The sequence below is a fragment of the Saccopteryx leptura genome, chromosome 13 (assembly GCF_036850995.1).
Source record: "Saccopteryx leptura isolate mSacLep1 chromosome 13, mSacLep1_pri_phased_curated, whole genome shotgun sequence".
In the NCBI taxonomy this organism is placed as follows: Eukaryota; Metazoa; Chordata; class Mammalia; order Chiroptera; family Emballonuridae; genus Saccopteryx; species Saccopteryx leptura.
This window is the reverse complement of record NC_089515.1, coordinates 32796778-32817958: the sequence shown is the minus strand read 5'-3', so window position 1 is coordinate 32817958 and position 21181 is coordinate 32796778. Positions and strand designations below refer to the sequence as shown.

Below are 21181 nucleotides of genomic sequence, written 5' to 3'. Positions count from 1 at the left end.
AAATGCATTCATTATCATACCATAGGTCATCTAAATTTTCTCCTATCTTATTTTCTAGTATAGGTTTTTTTTATTTTACATTTCAATTGTTTGTTGAGTTAATTTTCATCAAGAGTGTAAGATCTGTCTAGATTTATTTTTTTCTATGTAGATGTTCAGCATTCAGCACCACCATTCGTTGAAAAGATTGTCTTTGATCCATCCTGTTGCTTTTGCTTTTTTATCAAAGATCGGTTGACTATATTTGTGTGGGTCTATTTATGGGCTGTTTATTCTGTTCTATTGATCTGTTTTATCAATACTGCACTGTCTTTATTTAATACCACACTGTCTTAATTACTGTAGTTTTGTAGTAATTATTGATATCAGGTAATGTTTGTCTTCCAACTTTATTCTCCTTAAGTTTTGGGTTTGTTATTCTGGGTCTTTTTCCTCTGCATATAAATTTTATTCTATTTTTTTTACTTTTTTTTTTTTTTTCATTTTTCTGAAGCTGGAAACGGGGAGGCAGTCAGACAGACTCCCGCATGCGCTCGACCGGGATCCACCCGGCATGCCCACCAGGGGGCGATGCTCTGTCCACCTGGGGTGTCACTCTGTTGCATCCAGAGCCACTCTAGGGCCTGAGGCAGAGGCCACATAGCCATCCTCAGTGCCCAGGCCAACTTTGTTCCAATGGAGCCTTGGCTGCAGGAGGGGAAGAGAGAGACAGAGAGGAAGGAGAGGGGGAGGGGTGGAGAAGCAGATGGGCGCTTCTCCTGTGTGCCCTGGCCGGGAATCGAACCCAGGACTCCTGCACGCCAGGCCGACACTCTACCACTGAACCAACCGGCCAGAGCCTACTTATTTTTTTAAGATTTTATTTATTGATTTTTACAGAAAGAGGAGGTATGGGCGAAAAGTATCAACTCATAATTGCTTCACTTTAGTTGTCCATTGCTTGCTTGTCATATGTGCCTTGACTGGGCAAGGCTATGGTTTCGAATTAGAGACCTCAGCGTTCCAGGTCAAAGCTCTGTGCCACCACAGGCCAGGCTGCATATAAATTTTAGAATCATTTTGTCAGTATCCACAAAATAACTTGCTGGGATTTTGATTGGGATTGTGTTGAAGTTGTAGATAAATTTGGGAAGAACTGACATCTTGGCAGTACTGACTCTGTCCACGAACATGGAATATCTTTCATTTATTTAGTTCTTTGATATCTTTTTTCCCCAATTGATTTGAGAGAGAGTAAAAGAGAGAGGAAGGGAGGGGGGAGAAGAGAAAAAGAGAGAAAGAGAAGCATCAACTCGTTGTTCAATGCCCTGACTTGGGATTGAACCCATGACCTTGGTGCTCAGGGATAACTCTCTATCCATTGTGCAACCCAGCCAGGGGCTCTTCTTTGATATCTTTTGTTAGAGTTTTATTTTCCTCATGTAGATCTTGTTCATACTGTATTACATTTATACTTTAGTATTTCTTTTGGATACTAATGTAAATATTAATTGGTTTTAAATTTCAAATTCCATTTGTTCATTGCTGATATGTAGGAAAGTGATTGACTTTCCTTGTGTCATGCAACCTTGCTATACCATATTTCCCCATGTATAAGACGCACCCGTTCCCAAAAAATTGGGGGTCTAAAAACTGGGTGCGTCTTGTACAGTGGTTGAAGATGTTTTTACTTGCTTTTTTACTCAGATGAGGAGTTGTATGAATTTTATGATGAATAAAACTTTAGTTCAATAACTTTATGTAATACTTTTTTTTTCTCAAATTTTGGGCCCCAAAATTAAGGTGCTTCTTATACATGGGAGCATCTTATACATGGGGGAATACAGTATATTCCTCCATACAGCTTATTCATTCCAGGAATTTCTGTTTGTTTTGTCTATTCTTTTGGATTTTCTGCAGAGACAACCATGGCATTTGCAAACAAAGACAGTTTTATTTCTTCCTTCTCAATCACTATAACTTTTATTTCCTTTTATTTCCCTTTCTCTTATTATATCAGCTAGGACTTCCTATAGGATGTTGACAGGCATTGGTAGGAGGGGCCATCCTTGCCTTACTCTTTTTTTTTTTTTTTTTTTTTTAAGTGAAGGTGAGAGAGACAGACAGGAAGAGAGAGATATGAGAAGCATCAGCTTGTAGTTGTGGGACTTTAGTTGTTCATTGATTGCTTTCTCATATGTGCCTTGACCATGGGACTCCAGCTGAGCCAGTGACCCTTTGCTCAAACCAATGACCTTGGACTCAAATGGTGAACTTGGGCTTTAAGCCAGCAACCTTTGGGCTCAAGCCAGCGACCATGGAGTCATGTTGATGAATCTATACTCATGCTGGCGACCCACCTCTCAAGCTGGTGAGCTTGTACTCAAGCCAGATGAGCCTGCACTCAAGCTGGGTTTCAAACATGGGTCTAGCATCCCAGGTCAGTGCTCTATCCGCTGCATTGCCACTGGTCAGGTGCTCTGGTAATAGTTCTTATTATGAAGTTGTCTGACTTTAATTTAGCCACTGCAGCTTGCTTTCTCTTATTGTTTGCATGATAATTGTTTTTTTTTTCTTCCTTTACTTTTTATTAGTCTTTATATTTAAAGTACGGTAGGTTTTTTTTGTATACAGCATATATTTGGGTCTTTGGTATGCAGCTTAATACCTTCTGCTGTCGTTATCAATGTGACTTCATTTAAATTTACCATCTTGCACCTGACCAAGTGGTGACCCAGTGGATAGAGCATCAGACTGGGACACAGAGGATACAGGTTTGAAACCCCGTGGTCGCTGGCTTGAGTGCAGGCTCATTTGGCATGAGTGCGGGTACATCAGCTTGAGCATGAAGTCACTGGCTTGAGCCCAAGGTTACTGGCTTGAGCAAGGGGTCAGTTGCTCTTCTCACCTCTCTTCTTTCCTGTCTGTCCCTCTCTGTCTCTCTGTCTCCAAAAAAAAAATTTTTTTTTTACCATCTTGCTATTCCTTTTCAAATTGTTCCATCTGGTCTTTTTTTTTTTTTTTTCCTGCCTTCGTTTGGATTAAATGAGTATTTTTAGCACTCTATTTTATCTCTACTATTAGCTTATTAGATATTCTTTGTTTTAGATTTTAGTGGTTGCTCTTGGTCAACAGTTCTCAAATGTTTACTTTCACAACTCCTTTGGATCTTAGCTATTATTAAGGACCTCGGAGAACTTTTTATGGTAATTATTAATCATTACTATACCTCAAGCTAAAACTAAAATATTGAACTATTCATTTAAAATAATAAAATCAGCCTGACCTGTGGTGGTGCAGTGGATAAAGCATTGACCTGAAACTCTCAAGTCGCTGGTTGGAAACCCTGGGCTTGCGCCTGGTCAGGCACATATGGGAGTTGATGCTTCCTGCTCAGCGCTCTCTCTCTCTCTCTCTCTCTCTCTCTCTCTCTCTCTCTCTCTCTCTCTCTCTCTCTCCTCTATCTCTAAAAATGAATAAATAAAATCTAAAAATAAATAAAATAATAACATATTAGTATAAGTAGTATGTATATTTATTAAGTATATTTAGAAAACTATTTTAAAAAAACAACTGGTGGGGCCTGACCTGTGGTGGCACAGTGGATAAAGCGTCGACCTGGAACGCTGAGGTCGCCAGTTCGAAATCCTGGGCTTGCCCAGTTAAGGCACATATGGGAGTTGATGCTTCCTGTTTCTCCCCCCCTTCTCTAAAATGAATAAATAAAAACCTTAAAAAAAAACTGGTGGGAACAGTGTCATTGTTTTATATTTTTGTATATTTCTTTAATGGTTGGCTTAATAAAAAGTTTGGATTATTGTACCTGCATTCATTTTCTTTTTACATAGTGCTTTAATTTAAATATGTGAAGAAAATTTGCCTCATTAAAATATGTAGATAGTAGAGGGAAGACATTTTAATAGCCTTTTAAAATATATAATTGTGGATATTCTCCTTTGACACCACTCTAAAATTCATAAAAGTTATACTATGGAATCTGAAATATTATAACTTTGTTATATTAAAATCCATTGGTCTCTCGCACTTTGAATGGATGATTTTATCCCTCCATGGTTTTGCATTGATCATTTAGAAAATATTGGTTCACCACATATAGCTTATTAAAATGTAACATTGCAGTAATATCACTACTAATTTTAGCTGAAAAATTTAAGTATTGGACACTTTCAAACATATGATGGCTTTTACTGGTTTTGCAGACTTTAATTTTCACTTGAAAAGTTGACTTTTTATTATTGGAAACAATTATTATTATTATTATTTTTTTTTGTGAGAGAGACAGAGAGAAAGGGACAAATACGAATAAATAGGCTGGAAGGGAGAGAGATGAGAAGCATCAGTTCTTTGTTGTGTCATCTTAGTTGTTCATTGATTGCTTTTTCGTATGTGCCTCGACCAAGGGGGCTCCAGAAGAGCAACTGACCCCTTGCTCAAGCCAGCAACCTTAGACTTCAAGCCAGTGACCTTTGGGCTTAAGCCAGTGTGACCATGAGGTCTTGTCTATGATCCCATGCTCAAGCTGTCACCCTGTGCTCAAGCCAGATGAGCCTGCACTGAAGCCAGCAACATCAGAATTTTTAATCTGGGTCCTTTGCATCCCAGGCCGACGCTTTACCACTGAGCCAACCGGCCAGGGCCCAAATACATATTTCTTATGTCATGTACTCTCTTTAGGTTTGTCTGATGACTTCTGCATGACTTGATTGGGACTTTTGGGAGAAATACCATGGAGGTGAAGTGCCCATTTTGTCTAAATCTGAGAAAATGTCTTCCATTACTCATGTCCAAATAACTATAGTCTGCTGTCAGTTTTTCTTTTAAGTAAAAATAGTGTCCATAATCAAAAGGTTGTCCAGTTCACCACTCCGATAATTACATAAATGCTTTTCGTCTAACCAACCATTGTACTTCGGTGTACAGCAGAAGTTCCTTATGTATAATTCTCCTTTTGACACATAGCACACTAAAAAGATGTTTACCCATAAGTCTACATTTAATATAATTAATAATTTTTACTGTTTCTTTTTTTTTTAAGGTGAGAGGGGGCAGATAGTGAAACAGACTCTCATATGTGCCCTGACCGGGATCCACCCAGCAACCCCATTTGGGGCTGATGCTCAAGTACAGAGCTATATATTTTTAGCGCTTGAGGCTGACGTGCTCAGACCAACCAAGTTATCCTTAGTGCCTGCAGCCACACTTGAACCAGTTGAGCCACTGGCTGCAGGAGGGGGAAGATGGGAAGAAGCAGATGGTTGCTTCTCCTGTGTGCCCTAGGAATTGAACATGGATGTCCATATAGCCGGGCTGATGCTCTGTCCACTGAGCCACCAGCTGGGGCCTTTTACTGTTTCATTGTAGCTCTCCCCCCTCATTTTTCTTTTATTAGAAAGTTTATTTAGAAAGATCACAGAGGTTCCTGACCAATGGTAGCACAGTGGATGGAGCATCCACCTGGGATGCTGGAGTTCCAGACTTGAGGCCCTGAGGTTTCTGCCTTGAGCGCAGGCTCACCAGCTTGACCACAGGGTCATCAACATGATCCCACGGTCCCTGGCTTGAGCCCAGGGTCACTGTCTTGAGCAGAGGGTTACTGGTGTGCCTGGAACCCCTGGTCAAGGCATGTTTGGGAAGCAATCAGTGAACAACTAAAGTGCCACAACTACAAGATACTTCTCGTCTCTCTCCCTTCCTGTCTCTTTCTCTCAAAATAGAAAAGGAAACAAAATTCACAGAGGTAGCAGAGGTAGAGGAAATGGGTTGTAGCTATCAAATTTTAGAGCAAAATAAGGGGCGCTTAGGAGAAGAAAAGCATGAAGAGAGGGCCTCTTTTTTTTTAATTGTGGATACAATTGTGATTAGTAAGTGATCAGTAGTATAATTTGGTGTCGTTGCTATGATTTGTGTTAGGGCACCAACAGTTTTATTCAGCATTGCTTTAGCACCATTTGTACTAATGTCAATCAATACAATGACAAAGACAAACAATTAGCACTATTATGAATATAGTTTTATTTTGCACACCCCAGGAAAGCCCTCTGGAGCACTCTTGAGAACTGCTAAAATAGAGCTTGATAATAATTAATTTATCACAATCTACTCTCAGTGTTATGCCACTTTGAGTGCAATATAATAATCGTGCAACAGTGTACTGCCATTCTCTCCCTTCTGAGTTCTGTGCTATAAACCCCTCAGTACATTTGTATTATTTTTGCTTTAAGTAGATAGCCTTTAAAACTTTTTTTTTACAGATTTTATTTATTGATTTTACAGACAGAGGGGGTGTGGGGGGTGAGAAGTATTGACTCATAGTTGCTTCACTTTAGGTGTGCATTGCTTATTTCTCATATGTACCTTGGCCAGGCAAGCCCCGAGTTTTGAACTGGTGACCTCAGCATTCCAGGTCACCATTCTATCCACTGAACCACTAAGATCAGACAGCCTTTAAAAATTTTTCAAATGACTTTTATATTTTTATAAAGTTTTATATTTATCCATATTTACTATTTTTGGTGCTTTTCATTTGTTTTGTGTACAGGGTGGGCCAAAAGTATGTTTACAGTTGTAAGTACATGAAACACAGTTTATTATTATTTATTAATTATTTTTTATACAAACAATTATAAACCTACTTTGCCCCACCCTGTATATTCATGTTCTATGTTCTATTCTTTCTGCTTGAAAATTTTTCTTTAAAATAGCTCACAGTACAGGTCTGCTGACAACAGATTCAGCTTTTGGTTGTCTGGAAAAAATTTTATTGTAATTCCATTTTTTTTTTAATATTTTATTTATTGAGTTTTTAGAGAGGGGAGAGAGAGAGAGAGAAGAGGGAGGAGCAGGAAGCATTAACTCCCATATGTGCCTTGACCAGGCAAGCCCAAGGTTTCAAACCGGCAACCTCAGTGTTCCAGGTCGACACTTTATCCCACTGCGCCACCACAGGTCAGGCCGTAATTCCATTTTTGAAACCTATTTTCTCTTGGTATAGGATTCTTAAGTCAACAGGTCCCCCCCCCCCCCCATTTTTTTCTTTTAGCATTTTAAAGATTTTTCCCATTGTCATTTGACTTGCACAGTCTTAGGATGAATCTGAACATTCAGGTTTCTCCTGAATGTCCTGTGTATTCAGTGATGATTTTTCATTCTTGTCGTTGGGAATGTGATTAAATACTCAGCCCTGAGTGAGCTCTGGGAACTGTTTTGCTTACCACTCCCCAATAATTGTTCTTTCCTCGGAAGTTGGTTTTTGCCCAGCTTTGTAGCGTTTTGTCTTGCACATGTGCAGGTTAGTGTTCAGTTAAAGAGTCAAGAGGACTCCTATTTCAGTTTCTGTAGTTCTTTCTCAATGGAGTGCTTTCTTTTCGGTTACTCTAGCACATAAATTCTGCCTCCCCCCCCCCCCCCCCTTGACCTTTCCAAACTAATAGCCAGGCTTTGTTCGAGTTCCCCACCCCTTCCTGTACTGATGTCCAGAATTGCCTTTATGGACAACACTGGGTAATCATTAGGCTCACCTTGTTTATTTCCCCTTTGTCAAAGCTTACAGAGCTTGGTTGCATCAAGAAAGTAGTATCGCCTGACCAGGCGGTGGTGCAGTGGATAGAGCGTTGGACTGGGATGCTGAGGACCCAGGTTCGAGACCCCGAAGTTACCAGCTTGAGTGCGGGCTCATCTGCTTTGAGCAAAAAGCTCACCAGCTTGGACCCAAGGTCTCTGGCTCAAGCAAGGGGTTACTCGGTCTGCTGAAGGCCCGTGGTCAAGGCACATATGAGAAAGCAATCAATGAACAATTAAGGTGTCGCAATGCGCAACGAAAAACTAATGATTGATGCTTCTCATCTCTCCGTTCCTGTCTGTCTGTCCCTGTCTATCCCTTACTCTCTCTGTCTCTGTAAAAAAAAAAATTAAAAAAAAAAATTGTATGAATTACCCAGTCCACCAAGTGCAAATCTACTCTATCTTTCTGAAGAATTTTTTGGCCAACATGTAGCTATACCTTTTAAGGATTTAGATGAAGATCAAACACTTATTTAAATTTCTAATTAGATATTTAAATCATATGTAAAATAATAATATATTTAGAAATAGTGCCTTTTTATTTAATACTGATTGCATACATCTTTGATGTCAATATATTCATTGACTGTGACCATTTTTGTAGTCTTTAACCTGAGCACATACTTTTTCACTTTCAAATCTTAGTTGTAGGAGATAGCACTGTATTTCCCCATGTATAAGATGCACTGTAATTTTGGGGCCCGAAATTTGAAAAAAATGAATTACATAAAGTTATTGAACTCAAGTTTTATTCATCATAAAATTCATACAACTCCTCATCACTATCAAAACTCTCATCAATTAGCTTGTCCTCATCTATGTCTGATGACAAATCACTGTCTTCATATATTGCCTTGTCCTCAGTTCCATCTGCCACAACCACTTTTTAAGATGCACCCAGTTTTTAGACCTCAAATTTTTAGAAAAGGGTTCGTCTTATACATGGGGAAATACAGTACTTTTAAAATTCTTATTACCTTGTTATAAGAAATTTTATCTCAAGCCACAAATTTTCCAATGCATTACATTTTTTTCTTTCATTTGTCCTATAGGTATAAAATTACCATCTCTCTACAACCTAGTCTTAGACTATATTATTTTTTTTATTACAACTTACTTTCAATATTATTTTGTATTTGTTTCAGGTATACAGCATATTGGTTAGGCAATCATACTTTACAAAGTGTTTTCCTCAATGTTTTTAGTGCCCACCTGGCAACATACATAATTATTGCAGTATTATTGACTATATTATTACATTGTTTTTTAAGGTAATATTTATTTTTTATTTTTATTTTTTGGTTTTTTTTAAGGTAATATTTAAAGGTTTTTTATGATAGTTTACAATTGGGTGGCTACACTTCTGAGAATCCTTATTTTTGTTCAGTTTATTCTTCTCCCATGCCAATTAAACAACAACAAAAAATTCCCCACTGATCAAAAAGCAACCATCTAAACTAGCACTTAATTGAGATAATTTCAGGGTAATGCATTTTCTCCACATAGTGCTTTGCTGTTCAAAATTAATATTAATAGAGCCTGACCAGGCAGTGGCGCAGTGGATAGAGCGTTGGACTGGGATGTGGAAGACCCAGGTTCCAGACCCCGAGGTTGCTAGTTTGAGTGTGGGCTCATTTTTTTTTTTTTTTTTTTGTATTTTTCTGAAGCTGGAAACGGGGAGAGACAGTCAGACAGACTCCCGCATGCGCCCGACTGGGATCCACCCGGCATGCCCACCAGGGGCAACGCTCTGCCCACCAGGGGGTGATGCTCTGCCCCTCCGGGGCGTCGCTCTGCCGCGACCAGAGCCACTCCAGCGCCTGGGGCAGAGGCCAAGGAGCCATCCCCAGCGCCCGGGCCATCCCCGCTCCAATGGAGCCCTGGCTGCGGGAGGGGAAGAGAGAGACAGAGAGGAAGGAGGGGGGGTGGAGAAGCAAATGGGCGCCTCTCCCATGCGCCCTGGCCGGGAATCGAACCCGGGTCCCCTGCACGCCAGGCCGACGCTCCACCGCTGAGCCAACCGGCCAGGGCTGAGTGTGGGCTCATTTGGTGTGAGCAAGGCTCACCAGCTTGGACCCAAGGTTGCTGGCTACAGCAAGGGGTTACTCGGTCTGCTGTAGACCCACGGTCGAGGCACATATGAGAAAGCAATCAATGAACAACTAAGGTGTCACAATGAAAAACTAATGATTGATGCTTCTTATCTCTCTCTGTTCCTGTCTATCTGTCCCTATCTATCCCTCTCTCTGATGCTCTCTCTGTCTCTGTAAAAAAACAAACAAACAGCTAACAAACAAAAAAAACCCAAAACAAAAAACTAATAGTAAAAAAAAAAATTAATATAGAAAAAGCACATATAATGTGAGAAATGTTAAGCAAATGTACATACTCTTTTCTGAGAGATTGAGGGAAAACATCTTTTCTTTTTATGTGTTTACAGTATTTCTTTGCCTTGGAACTGTCATTATTTTTATTTTACACTCATGAAGATGACAACAATTGTATACCATCTTTTGATCAGCTTAGAATTGCCTATTTGATTGAATTTTTCTATAGTAGGTGTAGAATAAATTATCTTATAGATAATTGCCAGCCTCTTACTAGCACTAGTTTGTTTAATCTATTATTCTAGTTACCCCAGTTAAAGTAAACATATTCATAGGACAGAATATTTTGTGTAGGAAATGAAGGTTAAATTACATTTAAAAAATAAACAGGCTTCATTACAGTATTCCATAGAAATGCAATTTGTATGTTAAAAAAAAATGCTTCTTTTTTTTACATTTGGCATGTAGCTAGCTCCCAACTACTCATAAAATAGGTCAGTTAAAACTGAGCTTTGTTGGCCCTGGTAGAGCATCGGCCTGGCATGTGGAAGTCCCGGGTTCGATTCCTGCCAAGCCACACAGGAGAAGAGCCCATCTGCTTCTCCACCCTGCCCCCTCTCCTTCCTCTTTTTCTCTCTTTTCCCCTCCCACAGCCAGGGCTCCATTGGAGCAAAGTTGGCCCGGGCGCTGAGGACAGCTCTATGACCTCCACCTCAGGTGCTAGAATGGCTCTGGCTGCAATGGAGCAACACCCCAGATGGACAGAGCATCGCCCCCTGGTGGGCATGCCAGGTGGATCCCGGTTGGGAGCATGCAGGAGTCTGTCTGACTGCCTCCCAGCTTCTAACTTCAGAAAAATACAAAAAAACCCCACCCAGAAACCCTCCCCCAAAATAGAACTGAGCGTTGTTGGCAGAAACTGAGGCATATTGTTGATAAGGTATTTTCAAACAGTAAATGTATTACGGCTAGAATTATTTACTGATTTCCTTGGACAGTGATTTTTCTTGTTGCTTTTTCATATTGTAAAGTTTTTTTTCATAACCTATGAAATTATTAATATTTAGTTCATTGCTAAACTTATATAGAATAAACATGGGGATTTTTATGACATGATGCATACAAATTTAAAACGAAATTGAAATTGACTTCAGGAATTCCACCCAAGTGCTATTGTTTGGTTATAGTTTTAAATGAAGTCTTATGTATTTCAACAACTTCTCAATAATTTGAGCCCTGTTATCTCTGTCTACTGCCCTCAACTCAAAAAGAGTTAAGAATCATGTGATTTGCCTCAGCTGCAGAGATAGGCCCTGATTGACTTTATTTATAAAGCTTCTTTCTGAGGTCATTGTGATTGCTTGTGGAATGGATATTTACTGGGAACTTCCTGAAAGAATGCTTTCTTTTTTTTGTGGGAGTTACTAGAATAGCTGCTGGAGGATCTTTGAAAGTTAAGCTGCAAAGATGTGACAACTGGCATGCTTTAGTCATTTCTTCGAGCAGCAAGCTACCCTTCAGATAAAGCTAGAGGCAGATTAAGGTCGGTTGAGGCCCTGGATGCAGAAGAAAATACTGGGCCCCTTAAATTAGAAAAAAGTATAAAGTTGGGGTTTTGAGGAGCCCTTCAGAAGTTGGGGCCCAGGGCATGTGCCCAATGTGCCCGCTGTTAAATCTGCCTCTGGATAAAGCCCACACATTGAGGAGGGCATAGCTGAGAGAATGGTAGAGAAATGGAATCTCCAATTAATATTTTGAGCCTTGTGGTCAGAGTCTAAAATCAGCTAAGTGCATGAAATATTCAGTCCAGTGATCTGATAAATTTGACTAAACCTGTTTTGAATTGAGTTTTTTGTTATATATATATATTTTTGTTTGTTTGTTTGTTTTGTTTTATTCCAAAAACGGACAGAACTTTCCGGTAGACCGTATATAATAAACATCCTAACAGTTAGGATATCACCTTATGATCAATTTTGAAAGTACTGATATTTAATATTTTACTATTTCTAGTATAATTTGTAGTTTTCATCATATTGATATTAGAATAGCATCTTTAATTGATTCAGCAAATATTTGAGTTATTCAAGATATGTAAGTCTAGCCTTTCCAGGAGGTGGCACAGTGGATAGAGCGTTGGACTGGGGTATGGAGGACCCAGGCTCAAAACTCTGAGGTCGCTGGTTTGAGTGTGGGTTCATCATAGACATGACCCCATGGTTGCTGGCTTGAGCCCAAAGGTTGCTGGCTTGAAGCCCAAGGTCACTGGCTTGAGCCTAAGGTCACTGGCTTGAGCAAGGGCTCACTTGCTCTGCTGAAGCCCCCTGGTTAAGGCAAATACGTGAATAACTAAGGAGCCGCAACAAAGAATTGATGCTTCTCATCTCTCTTCCTTCCTGTCCATCTGTCTCTGTCTCCCCCCCTCTCTCACACACACACACATACAAAAAAATATATGTATACTATTTTCAGATAACAATGGACTGATACCATGTTTTTAAGCTTTTTAAAATTAACCTCTACGTACTTAAAACATTTTTATGCTAAGTGTCTGTAATAGGAAATGCTAGAATACAACTTTTTTCTCATGTGAAATATATTTGAGTGACAATTCTTTATAAAGATAAAGCTTATTCATAAGGGAGACAAATGACACTTAGCTCATTTTGTATTACCTCTTATATTAAGTGTGCATATTTTCATTTTCAAGTAATTTTTTTTAATGAAAGACTACTTTCTGGCCCTGGTTGGTTGGCTCAGTGATAGAGCGTCAGCCTGGCATGTGGAGATCTGGGTTTGATTTCCGGTCAGGGCACACAGGAAAAGTGACCACCTGCTTCTCCATCATTCTCCCTTCTCTCCCCACCCCCAAGCACAGCCATGCTCAATTGGTTTCAGTGCATCAGCCCAGGCGCTGAGGATGGTTCTAATGGAGCTTCTGCCTCAGGTGCTAAAAATAGTTTCATTGTGAACATGGCCCCAAATGGGCAGAGCATCAGCCCCATCCCGGTTGGGTTGCATGTATCTCCCCTCCTCTCACTTGGAAAAAGAAGAAAAATAAATAAAAATAAATAAAATGCCTACTTTCATCACAGCTAGATTTTATTCAAACTTTCAATGGCTTTCCATTTTATTTATCATGACTTAGAAATACTAGTTTTGCCAATGAAAGGCCCCATAATTTAGCCTACACCTCTCAAACCTTATTTCCCATCATTTTTCTTATTCAGTGAGATTAATGTTTCCCTGATCAAGGCCTTTGCTTGCTCCCCCTAGCTCCTTCTTTTCAGTCTTTTCTGCCTATGTAACTAATACCTATCTTTCTTGCCCCAGTTCTGATTTGACCTCTTTAGTAAAATCTTTGTCAGTTATCCACTATGACTATAAGTGATCTCACTAACTACTTTTTTTTTTTTTTTTTAACAGACAAAGAGAGAGAGGTACAGATAGGGACAGACAGACAGGAAGGGAGAGAGATAAGAGCATCGGTTCTTCATTGGGCCACCTTAGTTGTTCAATTTTTGCTCTCTCATATGTGCCTTGGGGGGAAGGGGCTACAGCAGAGCGAGTGATCCCTTGCTCAAGCCAACGACTTTGGGCTCAAGCCAGTGACCTAGGGCTTCAAGCCGGGGACCTTTGGGCTCAAGCCGGCAACCTTTGGGCTCAAGCCAGCGACCTTGGGCTTCAAGCCAGCAGCCATGAGATCATATCTATAATCCCATGCTCAAGCCAGTGAGCGACTCCACGCTCAAGCTGGTGAGCCTGTGCTTAAGCCCGCGACCTTGGGGTTTTGAATCTGAGTCCTCCACATCCCAATCTGATGTTCTATCTGCTGTGCCACTGCCTGATTAGGCACTACTTTATTTTTTATAAGAAAAGTCAGCAATACTAAATAAAGTAAAACAAATGCTCTTTATTCCTAGTCCAACCCTCCAGAAAAGAACCTCTTAATAGTTCTGATTTCTCGATGTTTTTCTCTCCACATTTAAACATATATGACTTATTTGGTTATCACTTCTTTTCACTACCATATTGGAGAGTACAATTCTAGAGTCTTACAGATTTAACTTTGCTTTTTCCTTAGTCAAGAAAATTTAGGAATAGTATTTATACTTCTTATTGCAACATAACAGGAAACATACTATCTGGTTGTCTTTTCATGTGATGTTTAGATGGATCCGTGACTGGGATATTGTCAACCTGATCTATCCATCAGCCTCTGTCTGAATGATTTTATCTGTCTCATTTTTTAAATTGTCATAGATAGTCACTGAACTGTTACCATAGTAAGTAAGATACCATGTAGATGTTAGAAGGTCAGGCTCTAGAGCTACACTGCCTGATGTTTTTGACTTTCAGCAAATGATCTTTATGCCTCAGTATTTTCTGCTGTCAGTTAAGTGCCTGAAGGTTGTTTCAAGGATTAAATGTTCTAAGTGTTTAAAACAGCAAGTATGGGACGTATCAGTAAATATTAGTTACTAATATATTGATTTAGAAATTTTATTTTGCCTTTATGCACTGGTATTTATTTGCATGGAAAATGTTTTATTGGATAATACCCATCATAGTCTGTCTGGCAACGAGTCAAGCTCACATTGTAAGAAAACGGTGTCATTTAATTGATAACACAGAGAGCCCTGGGCCAGATAGCTCGGTTGGTTGGAGCATCGTCCTGAAGCACAGGGGTTGCTGGTTCGATCTCCAGTCAGGGCATATGCAGGAACACTTCGATGTTCCTCTTTCTCTCTTTCCCTCCTTCTCTCTCCCCCTTCCTCTCTTGCTAAAATCAATAAAAATAAAAAATTTTTAAATATCTCTTTAAAAAAATAATAAATAAATGGTAATGGAGAGAGGGTGTGTGTGTGTATGATTTTTAATAACATTACTAGAGAAGGGGATTTGTTACACTTGGGTTTGTAATGAAGAGAAAGATTTTATGTATATCCTAGTTATTAGGAAAGAAAATTGCAAAAGAGTAAAAGAAATAAGTGACCCCATCAGTTTTTACTCTGAAAGGCTGTTCAGTTCCTTGTGATGGAAGTTAAAAATGAGTATGTACACAGTTCTATTTAACTTGAGAAAGCAGTTTCTAACATTCCAGTGCAGTTATGCAAACAAAGGAACTTGCCTATTAACAGAGAAGTAGATGGAAGGGGAGATGCAGAACTAAAGATAATTACAAAATTATAAACCTTTATAAACAGCAGCAGGAACTATAAAGTAAACTGAAGTTTACAGAAAATGCTTAAGGCAACATAATTATTTTAAAAAATATCTCAAGATTATGCTTCAACAAAATCATCAAATATTTAAGAGGGATGAAACCATCAGTTCATATTTTGCAAATGTCTGATTTAGTAGGGAGAAATAGTTTTTGAGTTGGAAAAGTAAATAATAAAAAGAATTATAATCCATGATAGGAAAGCAGCCATAAATGAAAGAACTGACTACTCTCAAAATATTGAATTATTTTCATTTAAATTAATGTTTTCCCTAGCTGCCAATGGGCTTGTAAATCTAGTCATAAAATCATTGAGTAATTTTTGAGAACTTCATGAAAAATATACAGGTTGGGGCAAAAGTAGGTCTACAGTTATGAGTACACGAAACACAGAGTTTATTCTTGTATTATTATTTATTTATTCTTGTATTATTTTCCATACAAACAACTGTAAATCTACTTTTGCCTCACCCTGCATGTGTTACCTGGTGATGAGCAAGCACTAGCTTAATTTTTCTTTTTTAAGGAAGGGAAAATGTGGGTTCTGGAAATTACAAGCCATCAAGTTTGTTACTGATTTTTGGCAAATTTCTAGAAATAAACTTTAGTAGAAATTTTTGAACATTTGTGAAAAAAATTCCCAAATAGCCTGACCAGGCGGTGGCGCAGTGGATAGAGAGTCGGACTGGGATGCAGAAGGACCCAGGTTCGAGACCCCGAGGTCGCCAGCTTGAGCGTGGGCTCATCTGATTTGAGCAAAGCTCACCAGCTTGGACCCAAGGTCGCTGGCTCAAGCAAGGGGTTACTCGGTCTGCTGAAGGCCCGCGGTCAGGCACATATGAGAAAGCAATCAATGAGCAACTAAGGTGTCGCAATGCGCAATGAGAAACTAATGAATGATGCTTCTCATCTCTCCGTTCCTGTCTTGTCTGTTTCTGTCTATCCCTCTCTCTGACTCTTTCTCTGTCTCTGTAAAAAAAATAGAAAAAAAAAATCTTCCAAATAAATTTAAATGTGTCCACCAAGAACATATGTTTGTCAGATTAATTTCATTTCTTTTAATAGGCTTATTAGTTCATATGAATTAGAAAAATACTGTATAGTAGTTCTCCCCTTACCCATGACCCCTAGTGGAAGCCTGAAACCACGAATAGTATAGAACCCTGTATGTATACTATGGTTTTTCCTACACGTATATATACCTATGATAGTTTAATATATAAATTAGGCACAGTAAGAGATTAACAACAATAATAATGAAATATAACAATTATGACAATATATTATAATAAAAGTATGTGAGTGTGGTCTGTCTGTTTCTCAAGATATTTTGTCTGTACTCACCCTTTTTGTGAAGATGTAAGATGAGACAATGCTCATGTGATGAGATGAAGTGAAGAATGTAAGCGTTGTGACATAACCTTAGGCTACTATTGACTTTCTGACAAGCACTGCCCTGAGATAATCCAGAAGGCTACTAAGAGACTGCAATCTGATAACCTACAGGACTACTAAGAGACTAAAAGGGATGATTTATGTTGCACTGGAATGGCTTGAGATTTTATCATGCCACTCAAGATTGCGTTCAATTTAAAACTTATTTGTGCCTGACCTGTGGTGGTTCAGTGAATCAAGCGTTGACCCGGAACGCTGAGGTCCCTGGTTCGAAACCCAGGGCTTGCCCAGTCAAGGCACATAAGGAAGCAACTATGAGTCACTCCCCCACCCCTCTCTCTCTAACATTAATAAAATCTTTTTTTAAAAACTTGTTTATTTTTGAAATTTTTCATTTAATATTTTTGGTCTGCGGTTGACAGAAGTTAACTGAAATCACAGAAGTGAAACTGTAGATAAGGAAGGGACTATGTCAGTAACAGTTTATTACTTTTAGTGAAGTATTTAATAGTCCTTGGACATATTATTGGATAAGATATGTTGTGAATTGTTTAAATTTAGTGTAAGGAGGTAGATTTATAGTAGTTACATTCAAAGTAGGTTGGAATTCAAAACCAAGATTTGATTACAGGTTCAGTGACACCCTTGAAAGAGATCTTCACAGCATTTCATTGGGATTTTTTTGCGTCAGCAATTCCATCATTGATTGGCAAAAGTTTTAGAAAGTTGGTTTATTTGCTTGTAGATTATTCAAAACTGGACTTGGATGTAGCTGGTACTTAGAAGGCTAATCAAGAACATCTCTTTAAAACCTTATCTCTTTAGTGTATTCCTATCTTCCCCTCTACTATACTTCAATAAATTCATAATGTAGTTTGCTTCTGGGGAAAAAAGTGAGCTTTTTTTCACTGAATGATATTTTTACCAGATTAATGTATGAATTGTAGATGTCCCTTTTATAGCATAATATCCTTAATGATACAGATTTTTAGTATGCTATGATGGTTGGGAAAGTCTCTGCATAATGTCTATTTTTATCTGCTCTAGGAATATGAAGCACGAACAGGGAGGACCTGTAAACCACCACCTCAGTCTTCAAGACGTAAGAATTTTGAATTTGAGCCACTTTCTACTACTGCCCTGATTCTTGAGGACCGACCATCGTGAGTAGTCTAGTGTTAATCAGGCGTGCTGTTTATAGTTTAAGCTTTAATTTTGCTTACTGTTTCACACAAAAGATACCAAGAAACTAGATATATAAATGGCTTTATTTTTTTCATTTTTTAAAACTTTATTTATTTTAGAGAGGAGAGAGAGAGGAAGGCAGGGGAGGAGCAGGAGGCATTGACCCATAGTAGTTGCTTCCCGCATATGCCTTGACTGGGCAAGCTCAGGATTTCAGACTGGCAGCCTCAGCATTCCAGGTTGATGTTCTATCCTCTGCACCACCACAGGTCAGGCAGAAATGGCTTTATTTATTGATTTTTTAATTTTAGTCCCAGCCTGGCCGGTAGTGGCACAGTGGATAGAACATCAACCTGGAACGCTGAGGTCCCAGGTTTGAAACCGCTAGTTGGCTGGCTTCAGTGAGGTCTCATCCAGTTTGAGCACGGGGTTGCCACATTGAGTGTGGGATCATCAACATGATCCCATGGTCTCTGGTTTGAGAAAGGGGTCACTGGCTCAGTTGGAGCCCCCCAGGTCAAGGCACATATGCAAAACAATCAGTGAACAACTAAAGTGCCTCAACTATGAGTTGGTGCTACTTATTTCTCTCCATCTCACCCTCCCCCCGCTAAATTAAAAATAACTTTAAAAAATCCCAGTCATACATCCTAAAACTAATGGGGAGGAATATATTGTTGATGTCCAAGCCTTAGGCCTATTTGCTAGAAATCTCAAATTAATATTTGAGACATAAAATCTTGGTTTTTTATATTTGTTTCTATTTTGGCCCTCCTCTGCCTTATACTAACATTTACTATGTATTTATGATGTATTTGTCCTTGTCTTTTGGACAGTTTTTGAAATTGGAACTTGAAGTGTTAACTACTGACTTTCAACCAGTAGGTTTACTGTTACTAAGAATATATTATTAATACCCAGCAAATCATCTTAAATTTTTCCCTTCCCATTTCTGCCCTTCCCTTCTCAGTGGTCCACACAGTTGCTGTTATTCAAAATATTTTCTTTCATTTGTTATCAAACAAAGCACAACTTCCCGAAAGCAAGATCTCATGGTTCTTGACTTCTTTTCCCCTTGGGGCTGTCTGGATCTGTTCTTTTCTTTTTCTAGACTTCTCTTTCCTTCCAGTGTAATAATTCCTAACCTTTTTAGTCAGTTTCTGAGTCTGCAGCTTTTTCTACTCATTATCCTGAGGAACATAAGAAAAGGAACCAAACGAGCAGAGATTGCATATTTTTTAGACATTGTGAGAGAATAAAGGCTGGGCATAAAAGGACATTAATTCTTGTATATTTCTTTAGGCTAAAGAATTATGATCTCATTGCTTTTTTTTAGAGAGAGATTTAGTAAATAGGTTCATTTTTATTTTTCCATTGGTGAGGAAAAACAAATAGCTCTTCAGAAATTTATTTATGAGAATGTGACACTTCCTCTTTATCTCCCCCTGGATACTCTCCTAGCAGATTTGGACCAGCTAACATCCATTTCTTCACAGGCTGAGAAGCTAGAGCAGAGACTTGTATAATTTTTAGGTTTCTTCTGTTTAGGGATGCTGCCAGGTTCTCTGGTTCTGTTAACACTACTACTTCAACCATGAGGTGGCATCTGAAGTTTTTCCTCATTTATAATTAATGTTGGAAATGTTCTCTTCCATAGTCAAGGTAATAATACGAGAAGAGGAGGAGTTTCCCATTGCAGAGGCAGTTTGAATTGCTGCTGCTTTCCTTTCTTAGCTTCTAATTTGGAGAAGCATCCAAAATCATTGACAGCATAGGCTTTTATAGTTGAAACATTTTTACATAGATGCTATTAAAGTATTTAATCATCTGAAGTCTAACAGGACTTCAAATATAGGAATTTCTATAATTTTATCCTTTTTCCCACCCTATTCTCCTTCTCTTTCACCCTCTCTCCCTCTCCCCCGCTTCCTCTCTCTCTCTCTCCCTCTCCTCTCTCTCTCAGCCTCTGTCTCCCTCTCTCTCTACCTCTGTATCCCTCTCACTCCCTCTCTTCTTTTCTCCCACCCTCTCTCCTTCTCTTCTCATCTCTTTAAAATGAACAAATAAATTTTTTATTCTATCCTTTTGTTAATTTTCTCTCTCCCTGTTCCCATCTTAATCTGTGCACCTCATAATAAAGACAGCCTTGGACAGGAAGATAACATTCATAACAACTGATTGTGTTGATGTGTCATATTTTTTAAGTCATTTATGCTAATAGGGCTATTTTTTTATTGATTTTATTTTAAGAGTAAGGAAGAGGGGGGGGAGAGAGAGAGAAAAGCATCAACTCGTAGTAGCTGCACTTTAGTTGTGCATTGATTGCTTTTTTTTTTCCAGTGAGAGAGACAGACAGGGAAAGACAGACAGGAAGGGAGAGATGAGAAGCATCAATTCTTTATTGTGGCACCTTAGTTGTTCATTGATTTCTTTCTCATATATACCTTGACTGGGGGACTCCAGCAGAGCCAGTGACCACTTGCTCAAACCACCGACCATGGGGTCATGTCTATGATCCCACACTCAAGCCGGCCACCTGTGCTCAAGCCAGCAACCTCGGGGTTTCAAACGTGGGTCCTCAGCGTCCCAGGCTAATAACCCTCTATCCACTGTACCACTGCCTGGTCAGGCATTGATTGCTTCTTGTACATGCCTTAACCATGGGGCTCAAGGACCCCTTGCTCAAGCCAGTGACCTTGGTCTTCAAGTCAGCTACCTTTGGGCTCAAGCGACCTCTGGGACCTCAACATCCAGGGTTGACGCTGTATCCATTGTGCCACCACTGATCAGGTGGGCTATTTTTTTTTAAACCACCAGTGGATAGAGCTACCTCCTTTTCTGTCTTCTTCACTGAATTACTGTTCATACTAGTATCAAATGAAATGGTAGAAACAGCTAAAGATATAAGTGAAAGGTGACAAAAACGTGAAGTACAGGTTTTTTATGCAATACCTTCAAATAGCAGCAAATGTTCATACCATGAGTTTTAGCTTGATTCACTATCTTGAATATGTAATGGTTTCTTGCCTTGACCACATAACTAGTTGACACTTCATTAGAGATAGGAATAAATCATATCTTTTTCTTATAGTAATTAAGTGCTGAATGAGGTGTTTAGTATTTCTTGGTCAATAATATTCATGAAGCTTTTGAGTTTCAAGACTGAAGAAGATGATTTTTTTAAATTTACTTCTCCAGACAAATGACTGCAAAATTAGTGATTTTAGGGGGGGGAAATCCCACCAAACAAGTCTGTATACATATTTGTTTTTATGCTTTATTTACTATACAGCCTATAGTTACTCAGCAATTACGGTACTGAAGCTCTGCTCTTCCTCAGAATGTCAAAGATTGGTAGGATATTTACCATATGGATCATTCAGCTTTGGACCATAATTATTGAACACCTACTATATACCAAGTTTTTTTGCATTTATGATGATTTGAAGAAGAGGATACCAAGAAGACATAGAATAATTATTATTCATGT

The 21181-nt window shown here is 39.0% G+C and overlaps 1 protein-coding gene across 3 annotated transcripts in view; it reads left to right on the top strand.

The window, feature by feature from the left end:
• The window catches only part of TBC1D12 (TBC1 domain family member 12), a 99083-nt gene that overhangs the window by 43687 nt on the left and 34215 nt on the right, over nt 1-21181 (top strand). For all 3 annotated transcript variants that reach the window (XM_066355289.1, XM_066355290.1, XM_066355288.1), the window contains one exon: nt 17554-17669. In XM_066355289.1, coding sequence (XP_066211386.1) covers nt 17554-17669 — 116 coding nt within the window. The remainder of the gene's footprint in view (nt 1-17553; nt 17670-21181) is intronic.